This window comes from Carcharhinus amblyrhynchos, chromosome 14 (genome assembly GCF_965287045.1).
Source record: "Carcharhinus amblyrhynchos chromosome 14, sCarAmb.v2.hapA, whole genome shotgun sequence".
Lineage (NCBI taxonomy): Eukaryota > Metazoa > Chordata > Chondrichthyes > Carcharhiniformes > Carcharhinidae > Carcharhinus > Carcharhinus amblyrhynchos.
In genome coordinates this window covers 4,392,296-4,411,025 of record NC_137337.1, presented here as the reverse complement: position 1 = coordinate 4,411,025, position 18,730 = coordinate 4,392,296, and the positions used below count along the sequence as shown (strand labels likewise).

Here is an 18,730-nt window from a genome sequence, read left to right as displayed (position 1 = left end):
AGAGCAGTACCATCCCAGCCTGATGAACAACTTTCACCAAGCCTATAGTTGGTGCCTCAGTATCATGTTCAAGTTTTACTATTCCCCTGCCCTCCACCACGGTGCCATCCTCCTGCCAAGGGGATATATATGTACATTTATGCTAGTTTTATGCCGGGCTGTACCTATTGCCAAATTTCCTCGATCATTTGCTTTGTTTGCCAGTTGCCAGCTGTTTGCCACTTAGCTCATTAACAACTGTCTCTGTGCAAAAGGTGAAGGCATGTGAGTTTCCTGCATTTATGCAAGTTCTGGATAGATATAAATTTGGGGGCAGGTATGGCCTGATTTATTACTATTGCTCTTTTTATCTCGTTCATGAATTTCCCCTTATTGAGATCTACAGTGCTAAATTCATTGGAAAATACCAGTTTTAATGGCATCTCAATGTTTTACATTAAAAAAGAAAGGCTTTCAAAATTATTCATTCTGTGCTTTGTAGAACAGAAAGAAGAGCTTGCATTTATATAACTGCAGTTACAATCTCAATTACAGCTGATGAATGCTCCAACAAACTGCAATATAAAAACGATAAGATAATACATTTGAGTGATGTTGGTTGTGGAATAAATATTAGTCAGGACACTGGGGAGGACTGCTTTGAAGTAACACCGTGGGATCTTTTCATCTGGCTAAGGGAGCAGACAGAGCCTTGGTTTAATATCTCATCTGGACATATTTGCTGGAATTCTACTGTCTCGCCCACCATGGGACCAAAGTAGGCAAGGAGCAGATAATGGAAATGTCCATTGACCTCAAGCCTGATTTTCCAGTTCGGATTGGGTGAGGCCGTAAAATCCAGCACAGTACCTCCGACTGTGCGGCACTCCCTGAATACTAAGCTAACCTCAATTATGTGCTCAAGTCTCTGCAGAGGGCCTTGAACCCAACACTTTCAAACTCAGGGCTGAGAATGACCCCCACTGAGCCACAGGTGACACCATGGACTGTGAATTGTTGTTATTGGTGAAATACTTGTTACTTTCTCTTCTCATTTCAGCACCACTGGCTCAAACAGCTCCGAATCTGATGACCAGCCTTTGCATTTTGGAAAGGAGGCGCACAAGGTATGCACTGACTTGTTGCTTATTTTCTGGGAAGGTTGGTCCTCTGCTCAGCAAATAGGCTTACATTTTCTTGACTTATTTCAGCTTGTCTCTTACCTTTCTCATCATTGATGGTGCCAACTGCTCCGAATGGTCTATTGGATAAAGGTATCACCAGTTCTGCCATTGAGTAATGCAGTGCTTATGTTAATTGGCTAGTGATCCAGAGGCCTGGACTAATAATGTAGTAGGATGTGAATTCAAATCCACCATGGCAGAAATATTTGAATTCAATTTTTAAAAAAGCTGAAAGAAAAATCAGTAAAGTGATCATAAAGCTGTTGAATTGGCTTTAAAAATTTAACTGGATCACTAATGTCGAGGAAGGAAATTTGCTGTATCTGGTGCGGGCCTGTATTTAATTCCAGTCCCACACCAATGTAAGGGACTACAATAATTTAAGAGATAGGTCCACAACCAACCCTATCAAGATAACTAAGGATGAGCGACAAATGTTGGCCTTGCCAAAGAAGACTATGTCCCAGAAATGAATAAAAGTCATGTAGAACAGAATTTCCCAAGTTTCACCTTTGTCTGTACTGATTTAGTTGATTTCAGTCAGGCTGCAGTGAGATGTTTCCCTGGCTAGTGAGGGGAAAGTTGTTTGGGATTTTTGCTCCTGAATGTTATGCAGTGTTAGTGCGATGAATGAGAACCAATGGACTTGGTTGTGAAGACACTGAATGATTGAATCTCTTGCTGATTGTACCCTTTGAGCTCATGCATAACAGCAAAGAACCAAAAGGATTCGGGCGGGACTTAAGAGCAATCCTTACCCCAAGACTGGAAAATCCCTTTCAAGGTCAATGGACCTTTACATGGTCTGTGTCCCACTCGCTACGATTCCCTTGGTAGGCGAGACAGGAAATTTACTCCCAGGAAGTTGGGGAATTGTACTTAAAAGTGGAACAAAGGAGAAAACTTGACCCATCATCATCTAGTTGACACAACCATGTTGCATCTGATTCAAACTCTAAGGAGTTCATGTGCTATTCAGGCACATTTGAAGTAATAGTTTTATGGGTTGTTGAGGGGAGAGATGCACAGGTGCTTGGAGAGAGAGAGAGAGAGAGAAAGAGAGTTCCAGTGATTGGGGGTGAGTGTTGAAGATACTCCCACTGATGATGGCATTACCAGAATTCAACGAGTGAAGGATCCAGCTGGGACAGAGACATGGGTGAAGTTTGCAGAGATAGGGAAGAGTTTTGGAAATTTTCAAGGTCAGGAAGACATTGTGAAAAGGTGGCAATTGGCAGAGTTTTGAATGTGGTGACGTTGATGGAGATTGCTGTTTGGAGACCCTATACGGAGAATGTGGTGTTTAATGTTGACCAGGACACTGAGACTGTACAGCAAATTTGATTGGTCAATCAGACAAGGTTTGAATGACGGGCATAGTCAAACAAGATAGCCCCAACTTAGTATGTCAATAAACTTTTACTGCACTAAGCAGCATAAGTGGGAAATTTATTGCCTGGTTTTCATTGCTTTTCTTCACGCTATTTGAATCGAATATAAGTTCCTGTATTACTTAAGCATACAAAAGGTACACTTAAGTAACACAGTCGTGATGTACTGCTTGATCGCTATTACTTGACTGTAATCACCTATTTTACAGATCGCTGGCATCACTCATTTGTAAGGCTGTAGTGAGAGTTTTCCTCAAGGAATGATTCTTATGGTTACTGGGTTAATGAAAAGATTTTTCCCTGGTGGTTCAGATGGTTAACTGGTACAAGTAGACTCATTGAGACCAGAAGGACCCAAGTTTGATGCTTAGCTAGTTGATCTCAGCCAGGTTGCCGCTCGATAAAGGAGATTAAATCATCAAGGTACCCATTACTGTTCAACAACTTCTGCTGGAATTGGAGACTGACTAACAACTAGATTGGGTTTAGTGCTGATGCCACTGTAGTTGAATTACCAATCTGTTGGGATAGGTACAATGTATAATCTTGCATAATATTAGCAGGTTCCTTAGGTTCCACCAATGTCTGTCTGGGACCGGGTGAAGAAGAGTGACTGAAGTAGGTCTGTTTTATCACAGTATTTCTGATGGATCTGTGCACTGCAGCTCTAGCTCCATAACATCACTCTGATGACATCTTTACATTATTAAGAAGATAATAATGCCTTTTACACTCACTATTAATGGAGAGATACACTGACTTAGGCTATGAGAAAACTTTGACAGCAGCATTTGACCTGTGAATAAGCCGCATTATGCTCTTCTCTTTTTCAGCAGAATGTGATAAAGAGAAAGAAACAACTAAAAACCAAAAAGCAAAGACAAAATTCCTACTTAATCCGGAAAGTGTTGGATACTGCAAAGCATTACCAGGTGTGGAATCTTGGATAGAGATACAGAGAGAAAGATGGGGACAGAGACAAAGACATAGAGAGAGGGAGTAACATGAAAGCTGAGAGACATGAAGGGAGATATGGGGAGAGAGACATAGTACGAGAGGGAACAGAGAGAGAGACAGAGAGAGACACACACACACACACACACACACACACACACACACACACACACACACACACACACACACAGGCAAAGGGACAGAGAGAGAGTGTGGAGGGACAGGGACACATGCAAAGAGAGCAGAAAGGAGATGAGTAGAATTTTTAATGTAGTGAATTGTGTACTGCTTGAAAAGTTGATGGAAAAGGATTCAATAATAATTTCAAAATGAAATTAGATGAGTACTTGAATACAAAAAAATTGGGAAAGAGCACAGGATAATGGAACCATTAGATAGCCGTGTCAAATAGCTGACAATGAGCGGACTGGCTGAATGGTCTTCTTACTGTAAGATATTATTCTGTGAAAAAGAAGAATATTCCTAAGAATAAAGCTTCTGGGGGCAAACTTATTTAAAAAATTGTAAGTTCAGAAGGAGCATAAAGGCAGGAGAGTTTCTTATCAAGTTTTTCAGTGAGTCCAAATCTGGCATTTAGAGCAGGAAAAAAACCCTCAAAATCTGTTTCACACCACTAGGAGAGGGGGTGGGGTTTAAATTACCCAAAAGCTTGCTGATTGCAGCAAAGGGCACAATTGTGCATGTGCAGGTCTCTCTGCTCTGAATTGCTCTTTCCCAATTTTTTTGTATTCAAGTACTCATCTAAGTTCATTTTGAAATTATTATTGAATGCTTTTCCATCAACTTTTCAAGCAGTACATTCACTGCTTTCAGCTGGTCTCTGTGGTCTAAACACATCCCCCAACTACTCCAGGGGCCCACGGCCAACTGTGAGCACTTCCTGTCCAAAAAAATGGACCCTCACAACAACCCCCCACCTGGAAAGGTTGAACCCCATGACCCTCCCCAACCCAGATCGATCCCCCTCCCTTCTCTCACTGATCACTTTTACAGAGTGGCAGAGGGTCCCTCTCTCTTCCACCACTGATCTCAAAAACAGGGTGCACAGTTGACCACCCCCACCACTGATTGGCCTGCCTCTGGTCTGTCCCCACCCCTAGTAAGCCCCATCCCTTAGGCCATGCCCCCTTAGCACTGCTTAGAGCCCAGTGGGCAGTGCCAGGTGCCTGGCTGGGTGCCCAGCAGCTGGTGGGGTGTGATCTTACTGGCTTGTCCTGCCCATCGGCCGGCGAAGTGCAATCCTAAGATCACCTCGAATCAATGATCATGAAATCAGGTGAACTACAGAGAAAAGACAATGGGTTTTGAAAGTGAAGGGCACCTGCCGCACCTTACCTGGCCTATGCATGATTCCAGTCCAATACTAATGGTTAACTCTTAACAATTTCAGGGTCACCCAAGTCCAGGTTTGTAAGTCTCATCCTTCATCCAAGAGCATGCAAAAAAAAGTAAGATACACATGGATGGGAAAAGTTACGTCCCAATTCCAGTCCATCATGACTACAAGACTAAGGATTCAACAACATGGATAATGAGTGAATTTTGTGACCAAACCTTTCGGGCAGGATTTTACGGCCTTGCTTGTCCTGAAACTCTAAAATCCTACCCGAGGTCAATAGACCTTCCCATGTTCTGCCCCTCATCTGCTCTGATTCCCATTATGGGCAGGCCAGTAACATCCCAGCCTACATGTAAATTCTGTAATTTTAGCATGTATGCTAGTGTAGCAGTTACGGTACTGGATTTATAGTTTAAATCCCACACTGGCAGCTGGCAAACCTATCATTTCAAGCTACCAGATTGTCGTTAAAAACTCAGACAGTTCACAATGTCCATCAGGAAGGTGCTGTAACACTCTTACGTCATCTGCTCCAATTCTACACTGGAACAAAATACTGCAGATGCTGGAACTCTAAAATAAAAACAGAAAATGCAGATAAGCTCAGCAGTACAGGCAGCATCTGTGGAGAGAGAAACAGTTCATGTTTCATATCAACGATAAACATTTGTTGAGAATTTCCACCATTTTCTGTTTTTATTTCAGTGTCTTCCAATGTTGTAAATTCTTTTCAGGGAAATACTGATATGATCAAAAATGTAGTTTTGCCAATATCACCTGCACCCTGAGTACAGACTTAACATTTTCCTCATGTGTTGTCTTTAGTTAGTACAGGAACCAAAGGCGCACAAGAATCCTGGAAAAGCACATGCAGAAAAACATCAAGGTCACTCACTTCAAGCCTCATATCAAAGTGGCAGCGACTTCGACTCTGCCATAAATTTTTTGGTAAGTGCTACATTCCACATGTATCTTCCAACTTGGAAAAGAGGATGAAAATCAATCTCTGAGCTTTTAACAACCAGGAACCCAATCACTGAATTGAATCATAGATTAGTACAGCGTAGAAGGAGGGGCCTTCTTAAAGTTTATTTATTAGTGTCACGGGTAGTTTACATTAACACCGCAATGAAGTTACTGTGAAAATCTTCTAGTCGCCACTCTCTGGCACCTGTTCTGGTACAGGGTGGGAGAATTTAGCATGGCCAATGCACCTAACCAGCATGTCTTTTGCCCTGGAGGAAGCCCATGCAGACATGGGGAGAACATGTAGACTCCACACAGACAATGACCCAAGCTGGGAATTGAACCCAGGTCCCTGGTGCTGTGAGGCAGGTGCTCCGGTTTCCTCCCACAGTCCAAAGACGTGTGGGTTAGACTGATTGGCCATGCTTAATTGATCCTAATGTCAAAAGGACTAGAAGGGTAAATGTCTGGGGTTACGAGAATAGAGCTTGGGTGGGATTGTAGTTGGTGCAGACTCGATGGGCGAAATGACTGCCTTCTGTACTATAGGATGCTATCTAACCAACTAACGTCTTTGATTGATAGACATGCCTAACACTGGGGATGCACTACCTCTTGTTATGGCTTAGCATTAGCCACAACCTACAGCAAACTATTCACTCCTCCTTCCCTTTATAGTGTGTTCCTATCAAAACTTTAAATCTTTTTTCATTAGCAGCTCTCTCAGCATCAGGAATGGTTAAGAAATAGCGGCAAATGGAAAAGGACAGAGGCTGTACAGAACACTGATCGTCAGATTTCCCAAAAGGTTTGTATATGCATCACTATTCAGATAGAAATGTAAGTTCTGGAGGCATTGTGACTTAATCATGTCCATCCGACATGAGGTGGTCAGAATGAGCCTACCCTTCTACCCCACCCAAACCTTCCCAAGAGCTGGTCTGAGAGTGTGAGACCTGAATGAATGTCATGGTCAGGCTTCATTTCCATTCAGTTGTAATGGCTCATTCATCAATGAGGCTCAGAAGTCTGTCAACTCCACAAGAGAGCTCAGTATATTCAGGGCAATTAAAGGGAAAAGGGTGGGGGGAGCAAATTCTCTGGGGTGAATGTCACATGTGGGATTTTTGTGGGATGATGCTCTCCAAGAATAAACTAAGTTATGAACTATTTTGTAAGTCTTATCAGAGCAGACCGTTTAGGTCCATTACTGAGGTTCTAAGGCCCCAGTTTGCATGAGTGAATGAAATTCACCTGTTCCTGGTGAATGTCTGGGTCACTTACGTCAGGACCCTTCCATTATGGTGGAGACGTGGGTGTTGGAACCAAAGGGGTGGTAAACATTGTATTACTAAGAATAGCCCACCAAATAATTTGAGACCAGTGCAATTTTAATTCATTCTGTCTCAGGGAATTCAGGATCTTAAGCATTTTTAGATGAGGCATCTAAATTTAGTATTGTGTGACAGATCCAGGGCCCAGTGGGACAGTAATGGCTGAAGTCACCTGACTGCAGTCCTTATCTCAGTACACAGGCCAGGCCAGAGAGGTATAAAAGGTGCTGCAATATTATTTGAAGGAAAATGATGCATTCTTCGATGTGAGGTGATGCATTTTGGTAGATTGAAGCAGGGCAGGACTTACTCAGTTAATGGGATCTAGGGGTACATGTTCATAGCTCCTTGAAAGTGGAGTTACAGGTGGACAGATTGGTAAAGAAGGCATTCGGCATGCTTGGTTTCATCAGCCAGAACATTGAATATAGAGTTGGAACGTCTTGTTGAAGTTGTACAAGACATTGGTAAGACCACACTTGGAATACTGTGTGCAGTTCTGGTCACCCTATTATAGAAAGGTTATTATTAAACTAGAAAGAGTGCGAGAAAGATTTACTAGGTTGCTACTGGGACTCAATGGATTGAGTTATAAGGAGAGGCTGGATAGACTGGAACTTTTTTCTCTGGTGCGTAGGAGGCTGAGGGGTGATCTTATAGAGGTCTATGAAATAATGAGGGGCACAGATCAGCTAGATAATCAATATCTTTTCACAAAGATAGGGGAGTCTAAAACTAGAGGGCACAGGTTTAACATGAGAGGGGAGAGATACAGAAGTGTCTTCACACAGAGGGTGGTGAATGTCTGGAACAAGCTGCCAAAGGTAGTAGTAGAGGCGGGTACAATTTTGTCTTTTAAAAATTTTTAAACAGTTACATAGATAAGTTGGGTGTAGAGGGATATGGACCAAATGTGAGCAATTAGGATTAACTTAGGGGTTTTAAAAAAAGGATGGCATGGACAAGTTGGGCAGAAGGACCCGTTTCCATGCTGTAAACCTCTATGACTCTATGAGCAGGGTTCTCTCTGATGTCCTAGCTAAAAGTTTCCCTGAAATCAAAAATGATGAAGCAGTTGATCTGATCCATATCTTGTTGCTGTTTGTGGGGTTTTCCTATATGAATGTTTATTGTTGTGTTTTCTAGAATACAAGTGCAAAAGCATTTCAAAAGTATTTTAATGGCTGTAAAGTGCTTGCGGATGTATTGAGGTTGTGAAAGGTGCTATTGAAATGCAATCTTTCTTTCTTATTAATGCAGCCAACAGCAACTCCTTCTCAGGTGGAAGGTACCACAATAAGATCACGACTTCAGCCCCACAACCACTTTGAAGAGCAGGAGGAAGAGCAAGTATTTGTCTTACGTAATCTTGGTCATCGGATTTTACACCAGAGAAACACTATAATGAATGAAGGAAACATACTTGTAAGCTTTTGCAGAAGAATAGCTTGTCATTTGAGGTGTAGGTGACTATGTTCACTATCTGGGGTATCGTTTGGGTTCTAGTGGGTATGTAGGTGACTGTTAAATCCAATCTGCACCCAGAAGGTTCAAATCCAAACAGGACAGGCAGACAACGAAGTTTTGGATGTACTGCTCATTAGGGACTTTCTTTCCTGAATTTTCTCTCTGCCTCTGAAATACTTCCTTTGATCACCACAATACCAGACCCACATTCAAACTCTCCACAAAAGGTTCACTCTGGTAAGTGAGTGTCAAGCATCTTGGCTGCATGGCCAACCCAATTAAGTTTTGACTGTCTGATTGTAGAGTGGATGCTTGGCAAGTCAGCTTTGGCGAGCACCTCAGTGACTGGTATTCTATCTTGCCATTTGATCTTCAAGAACGGTAGCATAGTGGTTTTGTCACTGGACTAGTAATCACAAGTTTTTTTTATTCATTTGTGGAGACATGGGTGTCACTGGCTGGTCAGCATTTATTGCCCATTTCGAATGCCCCTGAAAAGGTGATGAGCTGAGCAGCTGCTCGGCCATTTCAGAGGGCAGTTGAGAGTCAACCACATTGCAGTGGCTCTGGAGTCACATGTAGGCCAGACCAGGTAAGGACGGCAGATTTCCCTCCCTAATAGACATTAGTAAACTAGATGGATTTTTCCATCATCTAAAATGGTTTCATGGTCATCAGTAGTCTCTTAATTCCATGTATATTTTACTGAATTCAAATTCTACCATCTGCCATGGTGGGTTTTGAACCCAGTTCCCCAGAACATTAGTTGAGTTTCTGGATTAATAGTCTAGCGATAATATCACTAGGCCATTGCCTCCCCAGGATTTTCTCTGGAGACCTGGGTTTGAAACTCATCATGGTTGGTGATGGAATTTGAATTCAATAAAAAAAACTTCGGAATTAAAGTTTACTAATGACCATTGTCGATTGTCAGAAAAATCTATCTGCTTCACTAATGTCCATTAAGGAAGGCATTCTGCCATCCTTACCTGGTCTGGCCTATGTGTGACTCTTGAACTTCCTCTGGAATGATCTAGGAAGCTAATCCGTTGTATCAATCCACTAAAAACTCTCAAAAGAATGAAACTCTCATCCTATTTTCTTTGTCTTTAGCTCTGATGAGGAATCATCCAGACTCAAAACGTTGGCTCTATTTTCTCTCCGTAGATGTTGTCAGACCTGCTGAGATCTTCCAGCATTTTCTGTTTATGGACCAAGATGCCTCCTGTGTCTTGTGCTATATGTGTTCACAGCATGGTGCTGAATCACCTTCAATACCATTGAACTTAGAATAGATTCATCTACTTGTCGGCAGGAACCAGTTTCTGCATGATTAAGTACAAGGGTAGGAGAATAGGGTAGGACAATTACCCTCACCTTGTTCAGCCTGCCCATTGAAGCAGTTACCCAGAATGTGGTCACTGTTGTGTACTACCAGCTACTTTGCGTCATAGGGTGAGAGCAGGCGAAGGTGAAGGCAACACAAGACAAGCTACTCTAAAGGATGCATCAAGCTGCCTGAGAGCTACTAACCTTCCCTTACACCCATTCCCATCCAAAAAGAAATGGAGTGTTAGAGAAGAGTAGGCTTGTTTTCAGTTTAGATTTCATTGTAACAAAATAGACCTAGCATTGACATGGCACCTCTTTATTCATGGAGATTACAGTCATACTGGACAGGGAGGCCCTGAGAGTAAAACCAAGTGAGAATTTGGAAAAGGGGCAGTTAACCAATCACACAAAATGACTTAGCAAATGATAGACAAAGAAAGTCCAACCCTGACTTTCACAAATCAATTCTAAATGGTATTTTATCCCTGAAGAGAGTGTCCTGTCACGTAGGTTCATGGGAGTTGCTTGGGAAGCAGAAAAACATCACACCCTATGCTGGAAGAAATATTATTTCCCAGTGCTCCTGTGGAACATAAACACTGGGATATACCTATTAGTTCAAATGGCCTGTTTGTGTGCTGTAAAATATAGATTCTATGTAATGTATGAAACTGAAAATGAGAATGTTTGTGCAATTCTGAAACAGCAATTGTAGCTTGTAACTAACCCTAAACTGTCTTGACTTTATCTCAAAGGTCTCTCCAGCCTTGAGCACTGAAGAAAATATTGCTAGTTCAGAGGTACTGCATCAAATGTTCTCTTTGATTTCCAAGCATAAGTGGATATTAAAGATTTATTGCATTAATATATGAAGACATTGAAAAAATGGTGTTTATAATGGGGGTGAACTTCTTTGGAGACTATTCTTCTCTGACAGTGCAACACTTATGGAAATGCCATTCACATATGGAAACCTGATGTTATGTGGCAAGACAGGCAAGGTTACAAGCAGATTCAGAAACGTTATGTTTTTTTTATGTCTCATACACACCTCAAACAGTTCACTTATCATCCTGAATTACTTTGAAGTCAGTGATTTGTTACTTTGGCCATTTTGCACACAACCACAAACCCCAACAGCAAAAAGATTTACACCCAGTGTAGCAAGCTCAAGGAAGCCAAAGAACAAGTGGTCCAACACAGACTAGAACTTAAAATAAGTGCTGTTTTTTCATCCACAGCAACTGTGCCTTTAAGTGTTGTCTTGGTAATGTACAATACTGTAATTTTAATACGAGTGGCTGCATTTAATATGTATTGCAATGGAGTTCTTTAGAAAGTTCTGAGGAAAGGAAGGTGTGAAATAAATGTAAATTCTTTCTGAACCTAAAATAAATTAATGAAGCAGTAATCTTCAGAATTTATGTCCTCAATGAGTTGCCCAACTCAAACTTTTTAATTCTCTTAAATATTTAGAAAATTATGGGTAGCATGGACTGAACCTTTTGATATAATCTTTTGAAGATTATTGAGGACTGCAAAGAGATCTTGATCAATTGGGCCAGTGGGGCTGACAAATGGCAGATGGAGATTAATTTAGATAAATATGAGGGGATGCACTTTGGTAAATTGAACCAGGGCAGACTGGATGAAGTAGGCATTCGGCATGCTTGGTTTCATTGGTCAGAACGTTGAATACAGAAGTTGGGATGTCTGGTTGAAGTTGTACAAGACATTGGTAAGGCCACATTTGGAATACTGTGTGCAGTTCTGGTCACCCTATTATAGAAAGGATATTATTAAACTAGAAAGAGTGCAGAAACAATTTACTAGGATGCTACTGGGACTTGATGGTTTAAGTTATAAAGAGAGGCTGGATAGATTGGAGGTTTTTCCTCTGGAGCATAGGATGCTGAAGGGTGATCTTACAGAGGTCTATAAAATAATGAGGGGCATAAATCAGCTACATAGTCAATATATTTTCCCAAAGGTAGAGGAGCCTAAAACTAGAGGGCATAGATTTAAGGTGAGAGGGAAGAGATACAGAAGGATCCAGAGGGGCAATTGTTTCACACAGAGGGTAGCACATGTCTGGAGCAAGCTGCCAGGGGTAGTAGGCCAGGGGTAGTAGAGGCATGTACAATTTTGTCTTCTAAAAAGCATTTAGACAGTTACATGGGTAAGATGGGTATAGAGGGATATGGATCAAATGTGGGCAATTGGGACTAGCTTTGTGGTTAAAAACAAAGGGGCAACATGGATAAGTTGGGCCAAAGGGCCTGTTTCCATGTTGTAAACCCCTATGGCTCTATATACATTCTAGGCAAATGAGTTTCTCTTCAGACATAACATCAGAAAATCACAACTTAACAGAGAAAATGCAAATACTTAATGGAAGACAACAGGACTTAGACAAAGCCAAAGGAAGTACTGGTTAAAAATTAGATTAAAGTATTAGAATCCTGATTCTGTGTACAAGTATGGCTCAGTTGGTGGCAATCTTACTTTGAATCAGAAGTCAGGCTGACACTTAATTGCAGTACTGAGGGAATGCTGCGCTGTCAGATAAAGCAGAGGCTTGACTGCTGTCCCATGGACCCCAGAGCATTATATTAAAGAAATGTTCTCCCTGGTGTTTTGGCTAATATTTATCCTTCAATCGACATCACTAGAACAGATTAGCTATAGCCATTTTCAGATTAGCGCTTGCTGGATCTGGTTTGTGCAAGTTGCATTTCCTACATCACAACTGCGACTGCAATTGAAAATGTAAGTGGCTGTAAAATGCTTTTCTGAAAGGCTCATTCCATTTATGTTTCAACTCACCTTTACTTCTACATTGCAGCCTAGGTTTGAGATTGGTAAAGATGCTGTGAATGAAGACTATGTGTCTGGTGGAATAAGCATGAAACTGCATCACCCTACAAACAGTAAGATACCAACTTTGTATTTGGCAGTGACCTGAGATCATTGATAGCATTAAAAAGCTAAGGTCAGTGATAGATAATTCCATCAAAACATCCAAAAATCGCACAAATAGGCCAATGTTCATCCTCCAGTACCATCGCTCTACAATGTTAGAAATCAATCTCGTCCTAAACAGGCACAAAGGTTTAAACTCAAATACTCAACAAATTATTTCCATAGCATCTTAAGGCATTTCCTTACTAATGTTTAATTCTTATCCTCTCCCCACTTTTCTGACTAATTTGAAGTAACATTCTTAATTTATCCTTCCTGTGCATGTCAAAACTTTGGTATAGAAACATAGAAGATAGGAGCAGAAGGAGGCCATTTGGCCCTTTGAGCCTACTCTGCCGTTCATTATATCATGGCTGATCATCCAACTCAATTGCCTAATCCTGCTTTTTCCCCATAACCTTTGGTCCCATTTGCCCCGAGTGCTATATCCAGCCGCCTCTTGAATACATTCAATGTTTTGGCATCAACTACTTTTTATGTTAATGAGTATTGCAGGCTCACCACTCTTTGGTTGAAAAAAATGTCTCCTCACCTCTGTCCTAAATGGTCTACCCTGAATCTTCAGACAGTGACCCCTGGTTCTGGAGTCCCCCACCATCGGGAACATCCTCCCTGCACTTATCCTGGCTAGACCTGTTAGAATTTTATGTCTTGCTGAGATCCCCCATCATTCTGTGATTTGATTTCATTTATTATTGTCATGTGCATTAACACACAGAGAAAAGTATTGTTTCTTGTGTGCTATACAAAGCATACCATTCATACAGAAGGAAATGAGAGAGTGCAGAATGTAGTGTTACAGTCATAGCTAATGTGTAAAGAAAGATCAACTTAATGTAAGTTAAGTCCATTCAGAAGTCTGACAGTAGCAGGGAGGAAGCCAAATCTGTAAGAAATTTCATCAAAGCATTGTTAGAGAGTTTAAAAGAGTTAGAATGAAGTTTTAGAAGCATAGAATGAAAGTAAAAGATAGAATTAGATGGTATGCTGGGCACAGCTTGCATTCATCTGAACTCCAGTGAAAACAATCCTAACCTAGTCAATCTCTCCTCATACATCAGTCCCGCCATCCCCGGAATCAGCCTGGTAAACTTTCACTTACACCCTTGAGGGCAAGACCATTCTTCTTCAGAAAAAGAGATCAGAACTGCACACAATACTCTACACGTGGCTTCACTACACACATCCCTGCTCCCGTACACGAAACCTCTCACAATGAAGGCCAACATGCCATTTGCCTTCTTTACTGCCTGCTACACCTGCATGCTTACCTTCAGTGACTGGTGCACAAGGACACCCAGATCCCGCTGCACACTTCATTCTCCCAATTTACAGCCATTCAGGTAGTAATCTGCCTTCTTGTTTTTGCTTGCAAAGTGAATAACCTCACACTTATCCAAATTACACTGCATCTGCCATTGATTTGTCTACTCACCCAATCTGTCCAGATCATTCTGAAGGATCTCTGCGTCCTTGTCACAGTTCACCCTCCCATCAAACTTGGTATCATCTGCAAACTTTGAGATGTTACATTTTGTCCCCTCATTCAAATCATTCGTATATATTGTGAATAACTGTGGTCACAGCACTGATCCCTGTGACACCCCACTAGTTACTACCTGCCAATTTGAAAAGCACCCATTTTGTTTCCTCTCTGCCAACCAGCTTTCTATCCATCTCAATAGCTTCCTCCAATACCATGCACTTTGATCTTGCACGATAATCTCTCGTATGGGACTTTGACAAATGCTTTCTGAAAGTCCAAATATACTACATCTACTGGTTCCCCCTTATCACGTCTACTAGTTACATCTTCAAAGAATTCCAACAGATTTGTCAAACATGATTTTCCTTTCATAAATCCACGGTGACTCTGTCTGATCCTGCCACTGCTTTCTAAATGCTCTGCTATAAAGTCCTTGATAATGAATTCGAGAATTTCCCCCACTACCAGTGTTAAGCTTACTAGTCTATAAGTCTGACCTATTGTTCTCTTTTGATTCCACCGCCGAGAGGATTTAAGAGTCAACCACATTGTTGTGGGTCTGGAGTCACATGTAGGCCAGACTAGGTAAGGATAACAGGTTTCCTTCCCTAAAGGGCATTAGTGGACTAGATGGGTTATTTTATGAAAATGGTCTCATGGTCATCGTTAGACTATTAAATTCCAGATGTTTATCAAATTCAAATTTTACCACATGCCATGATGTGATTTGAACCCAGATCCTCAGAGTATTATACTAGGTCTCTGGGATGGCAAGGTGGCACAATGGTTAGCACTGTTGTCTCACAGTGCCAAGGATCTAGGTTCAATTCCAGTCTTGAATGACTCTGTGGGGTTTGCACATTCTCCCTGTGCCTGCGAGAGTTTCCTCCAGGTGCTCCAGTTTCCTCCCACAGTCCAAAGATGTGCAGGCTAGGTTGATTGGCCATGATAAAATTGCCCCTTAGTGTCAGAGGAATTCAGAGGAATACAGCGATAGGTGTTAATGGGCCAAATGGCCTCCTTCTGCACTATAGATTCTATGATTCAAGTCCAGCAACAATATCACTAATTTCTTTGACAAAATTCTGACAAAGGGTCATCTGGACTCGAACTTTAGCTCTTTTCTCTCCTTAAAGATGTTGCCAGACCTGCTGAGCTTTTCCAGGATTTTCTCTTTTGGTGACAATATCACTACGCCACAGCCTCCCTTGATATTCTTCTGAGTAAAACCAAGAATCAATAAATTAAACAAAACCAACAGGGGTGGCTGCCCTTGATGGGCACTGTAACTAATACAAAGTGTCAAAAGGAAATTTAACAAATTAAATCAAAATATCATTCCTGGAGTGATGATGCACCCCAATCCCCTCTGTGCTCACTGGTTGCGAAAGGCCTGAAGATTCTCTCTTTATAGGTATTCAAGGTGCTTAAGTAGTTAATGCTCTCCAGCTATGTATCCTTAATCATAAGAATACAACTAACCCACCATTGACATGGGTACCATTGCTGGAGCTTTCTCTGCTTTCTCTCCCTTTCTAATTAGAAAACAATGAAAGAAGTGTTTAATAAGTATGGAAGGGTGAGGCTGGGCAAAGCAAAGCAGATTGTTTCCAGCAGTTCAGGGATCTATAATGAGTGATTATAGATGTAGGGGCAATTTTTCAAAAAATACTAAGTGCCCATCAGGCAGGAGAATGGAAGATTTTTCTGCCAGATGTTTAGAACATAGAACATTACAGCGCAATATAGGCCCTTCAGCTCTTGATGTTGCGCCGGCCTGTAAAACCAATCTAAAGCCAGTCTAACTTACATTATCCATATGTTTATCCAATAACCATTTAAATGCCCTTAATATTGGCTAATCCACTACTGCTGCAGGCAGGGCATTCCACGCCCTTACTACTCTCTGAGTAATGAACCTACCTCTGACACCTGTCCTATATCTATCGCCCCTCAATTTAAAGCTACGTCCCCTCGTGCTAGCCATCTCCATCCGAGGAAAAAGCTTCACACTGTCCACCCTACCTAATCCTCTGATCATCTTATATGCCTCTATTAAGTCACCTCTTAACCTTCTCTCTAACGAAAACAGCCCCAAATCCCTCAGCCTTTCTTCATAAGATCTTCCCACCATACCAGGCAATATCCTGGTAAATCTCCTCTACACCCTTTCCAATACTTCCACAACTTTCCTATAATGCAGTGACCAGAACTGTATGCAATACTCCAAGTGCGGCCACACCAGAATTTTGTACAGTTGCAACATGACCTCATGGCTCCTAAACCAATAAAAGTTAACACACCGTACAACTTCTTAACAGCCGTATCAACCTGGGTGCCAACTTTCAGCGATTTATGCACATGGACACCGAGATTTCTCTGCTTATCCATACTACCAAGAAATTTACCATTAGCCCTGTACTCTGTATTCCTGTTACTCCTTCCAAAGTGAATCACTTCACACTTTTCCGCATTAATCTCCATTTGCCACCTTTCAGCCCAGCTCTTCAGCTTATCTATGTCCCTCTGTAACTTGCAACATCCTTCCCCACTGTCCACAGTTCCACTGACTTTAGTGTCATCCGCAGACTTACAAACCCATCCTTCTACACCCTCATCCAGGTCATTTATCAAAAAGACAAATATCAGTGGCCCAAAAACATATCCTTGTGGTACACCACTAGTAACTGAATTCCAGGATGAACATTTCCCATCAACCACCACCCTCTGTCTTCTTGCAGCTGGCCAATTTCTGATCCAAACCGCTAAATTGCTCTCAATCCCATGCCTCCGTATCTTCTGCAATAGCTTACTGTGGGGAACCTTATGAAATCCATGTCACCACATCAACTGCTTCAATCTCATCCACCTCTTTGGTCACCTTCTCAAAGAACTCAATAAGGTTTGTGAAGTACGACCTACCCTTCACAAAACCGTGTGGACTATCCCTAATCAAATTATTCCTTTCTAGATGATTATAAATCCTATCTCTTATAATCCTTTCCAAAACTTTGCCCACAACAGAAGTAAGGCTCATTGGTCTACAATTACCAGGGTTGTCTCTACTCCCCTTCTTGAACAAGGGGACAACATTTACTATCCTCCAGTCTTCTGGCACTATTCCTGTAGGCAATGACGACCTAAAGATCAAAGCCAAAGGCTCTACAATCTCTTCCCTAGCCTCCCAGAGAATCCTAGGATAAATCCCATCTGGCCCAGGGGACTTACCTATTTTCATACTTTCCAGAATTGCTAACACCTCCTCCTTATGAACCTCAATCCCATCTAGTCTAATAGCCTGTATCTCAGTATTCTCCTTGATAACACTGTCTTTTTCCTGTGTGAATACTGACGAAAAATATTCATTCAGTGCTTCTCCTATCTCTTCGGATTCCATGCACAACTTCCCAATCCTGTCCTTGACTGGTCCTAATCTTACCCTAGTCATTCTTTTATTCCTGACATATCTATAGAAAGATTTAGGGTTTTCCTTGATCCTACCTGCCAAAGACTTCTCATGCCCTCTCCTGGCTCTTCTTACCTCTCTCTTTAAGTCCTTCCTGGCTAACTTGTAACTCTCAAGTGCCCTAAGTAAGCCTTCACGTCTCATCTTCACATAAGTCTCCTTCTCCTCGTCACAAGAGATTCAACTTCTTTAGTAAACCACATTTCCCTCACTCGACCACTTTTTCCCTGCCTGACAGGTACATACTTATCAAGGACACGTAATAGCTGTTCCTTAAACAAGCTCCACATTTCAATTGTGCCCATCCCCTGCAGTTTCCTTCCACATCCTATGCATTCTAAATCTCGCCTAATCGTTCTCGTAATTGAAAAGTCAAACAGGGGTTCAGAGTGCTAAATGGCATCCACCTGTTCCTATATGTAGGCATTCCTATAGTGGGGCAAATTTGTGATCTCATGGATTTCATGGAAATTGTGAAGTATGGAATTATCCTCAAAACGAACCTTCAAAGTACTGTTCAAAATAAAGTCTAAATCACTAATGAAATAGTTTGCTTTAAAGCATCAGAGTGGTCACCGATATAAAAACACTACATTTTTATGTGTTCATGTCATCTTTGAAAAAACAATGTAGAAAATACTCGTTTGGGGTTAAGAATTGATTTGGTCACCAGGTCTAAAGTTAAAGGGTCCAACAACATCTTCCCCAATCGTATGTTTTCACCACAATCATAAGCTGGTTCAACAGAAGAAATGAAATATTTATGAACATATATACAAAGGATGAAAAAGCACAGTTAGGCCATGCCAAAATGCCCCTTAGTGTCCCA

At 41.5% G+C, this 18,730-nt stretch overlaps 2 protein-coding genes across 4 annotated transcripts in view; one reads left to right on the top strand and one right to left on the bottom strand.

The window, feature by feature from the left end:
- LOC145352393 (HHIP-like protein 1) overlaps positions 1 to 18,730 on the bottom strand; it is a 229,839-nt gene that overhangs the window by 152,454 nt on the left and 58,655 nt on the right. The window lies entirely within an intron of this gene.
- LOC145352328 (cytosolic carboxypeptidase 2-like) overlaps positions 1 to 18,730 on the top strand; it is a gene marked incomplete at its 5' end in the record, with an annotated part of 46,694 nt that overhangs the window by 13,572 nt on the left and 14,392 nt on the right. The window contains 7 exons of the mRNA XM_080202085.1: positions 1,040 to 1,106; positions 3,388 to 3,486; positions 5,694 to 5,816; positions 6,550 to 6,642; positions 8,429 to 8,593; positions 10,723 to 10,767; positions 12,813 to 12,897. Coding sequence (XP_080058211.1) covers positions 1,040 to 1,106; positions 3,388 to 3,486; positions 5,694 to 5,816; positions 6,550 to 6,642; positions 8,429 to 8,593; positions 10,723 to 10,767; positions 12,813 to 12,897 — 677 coding nt within the window. The remainder of the gene's footprint in view (positions 1 to 1,039; positions 1,107 to 3,387; positions 3,487 to 5,693; positions 5,817 to 6,549; positions 6,643 to 8,428; positions 8,594 to 10,722; positions 10,768 to 12,812; positions 12,898 to 18,730) is intronic.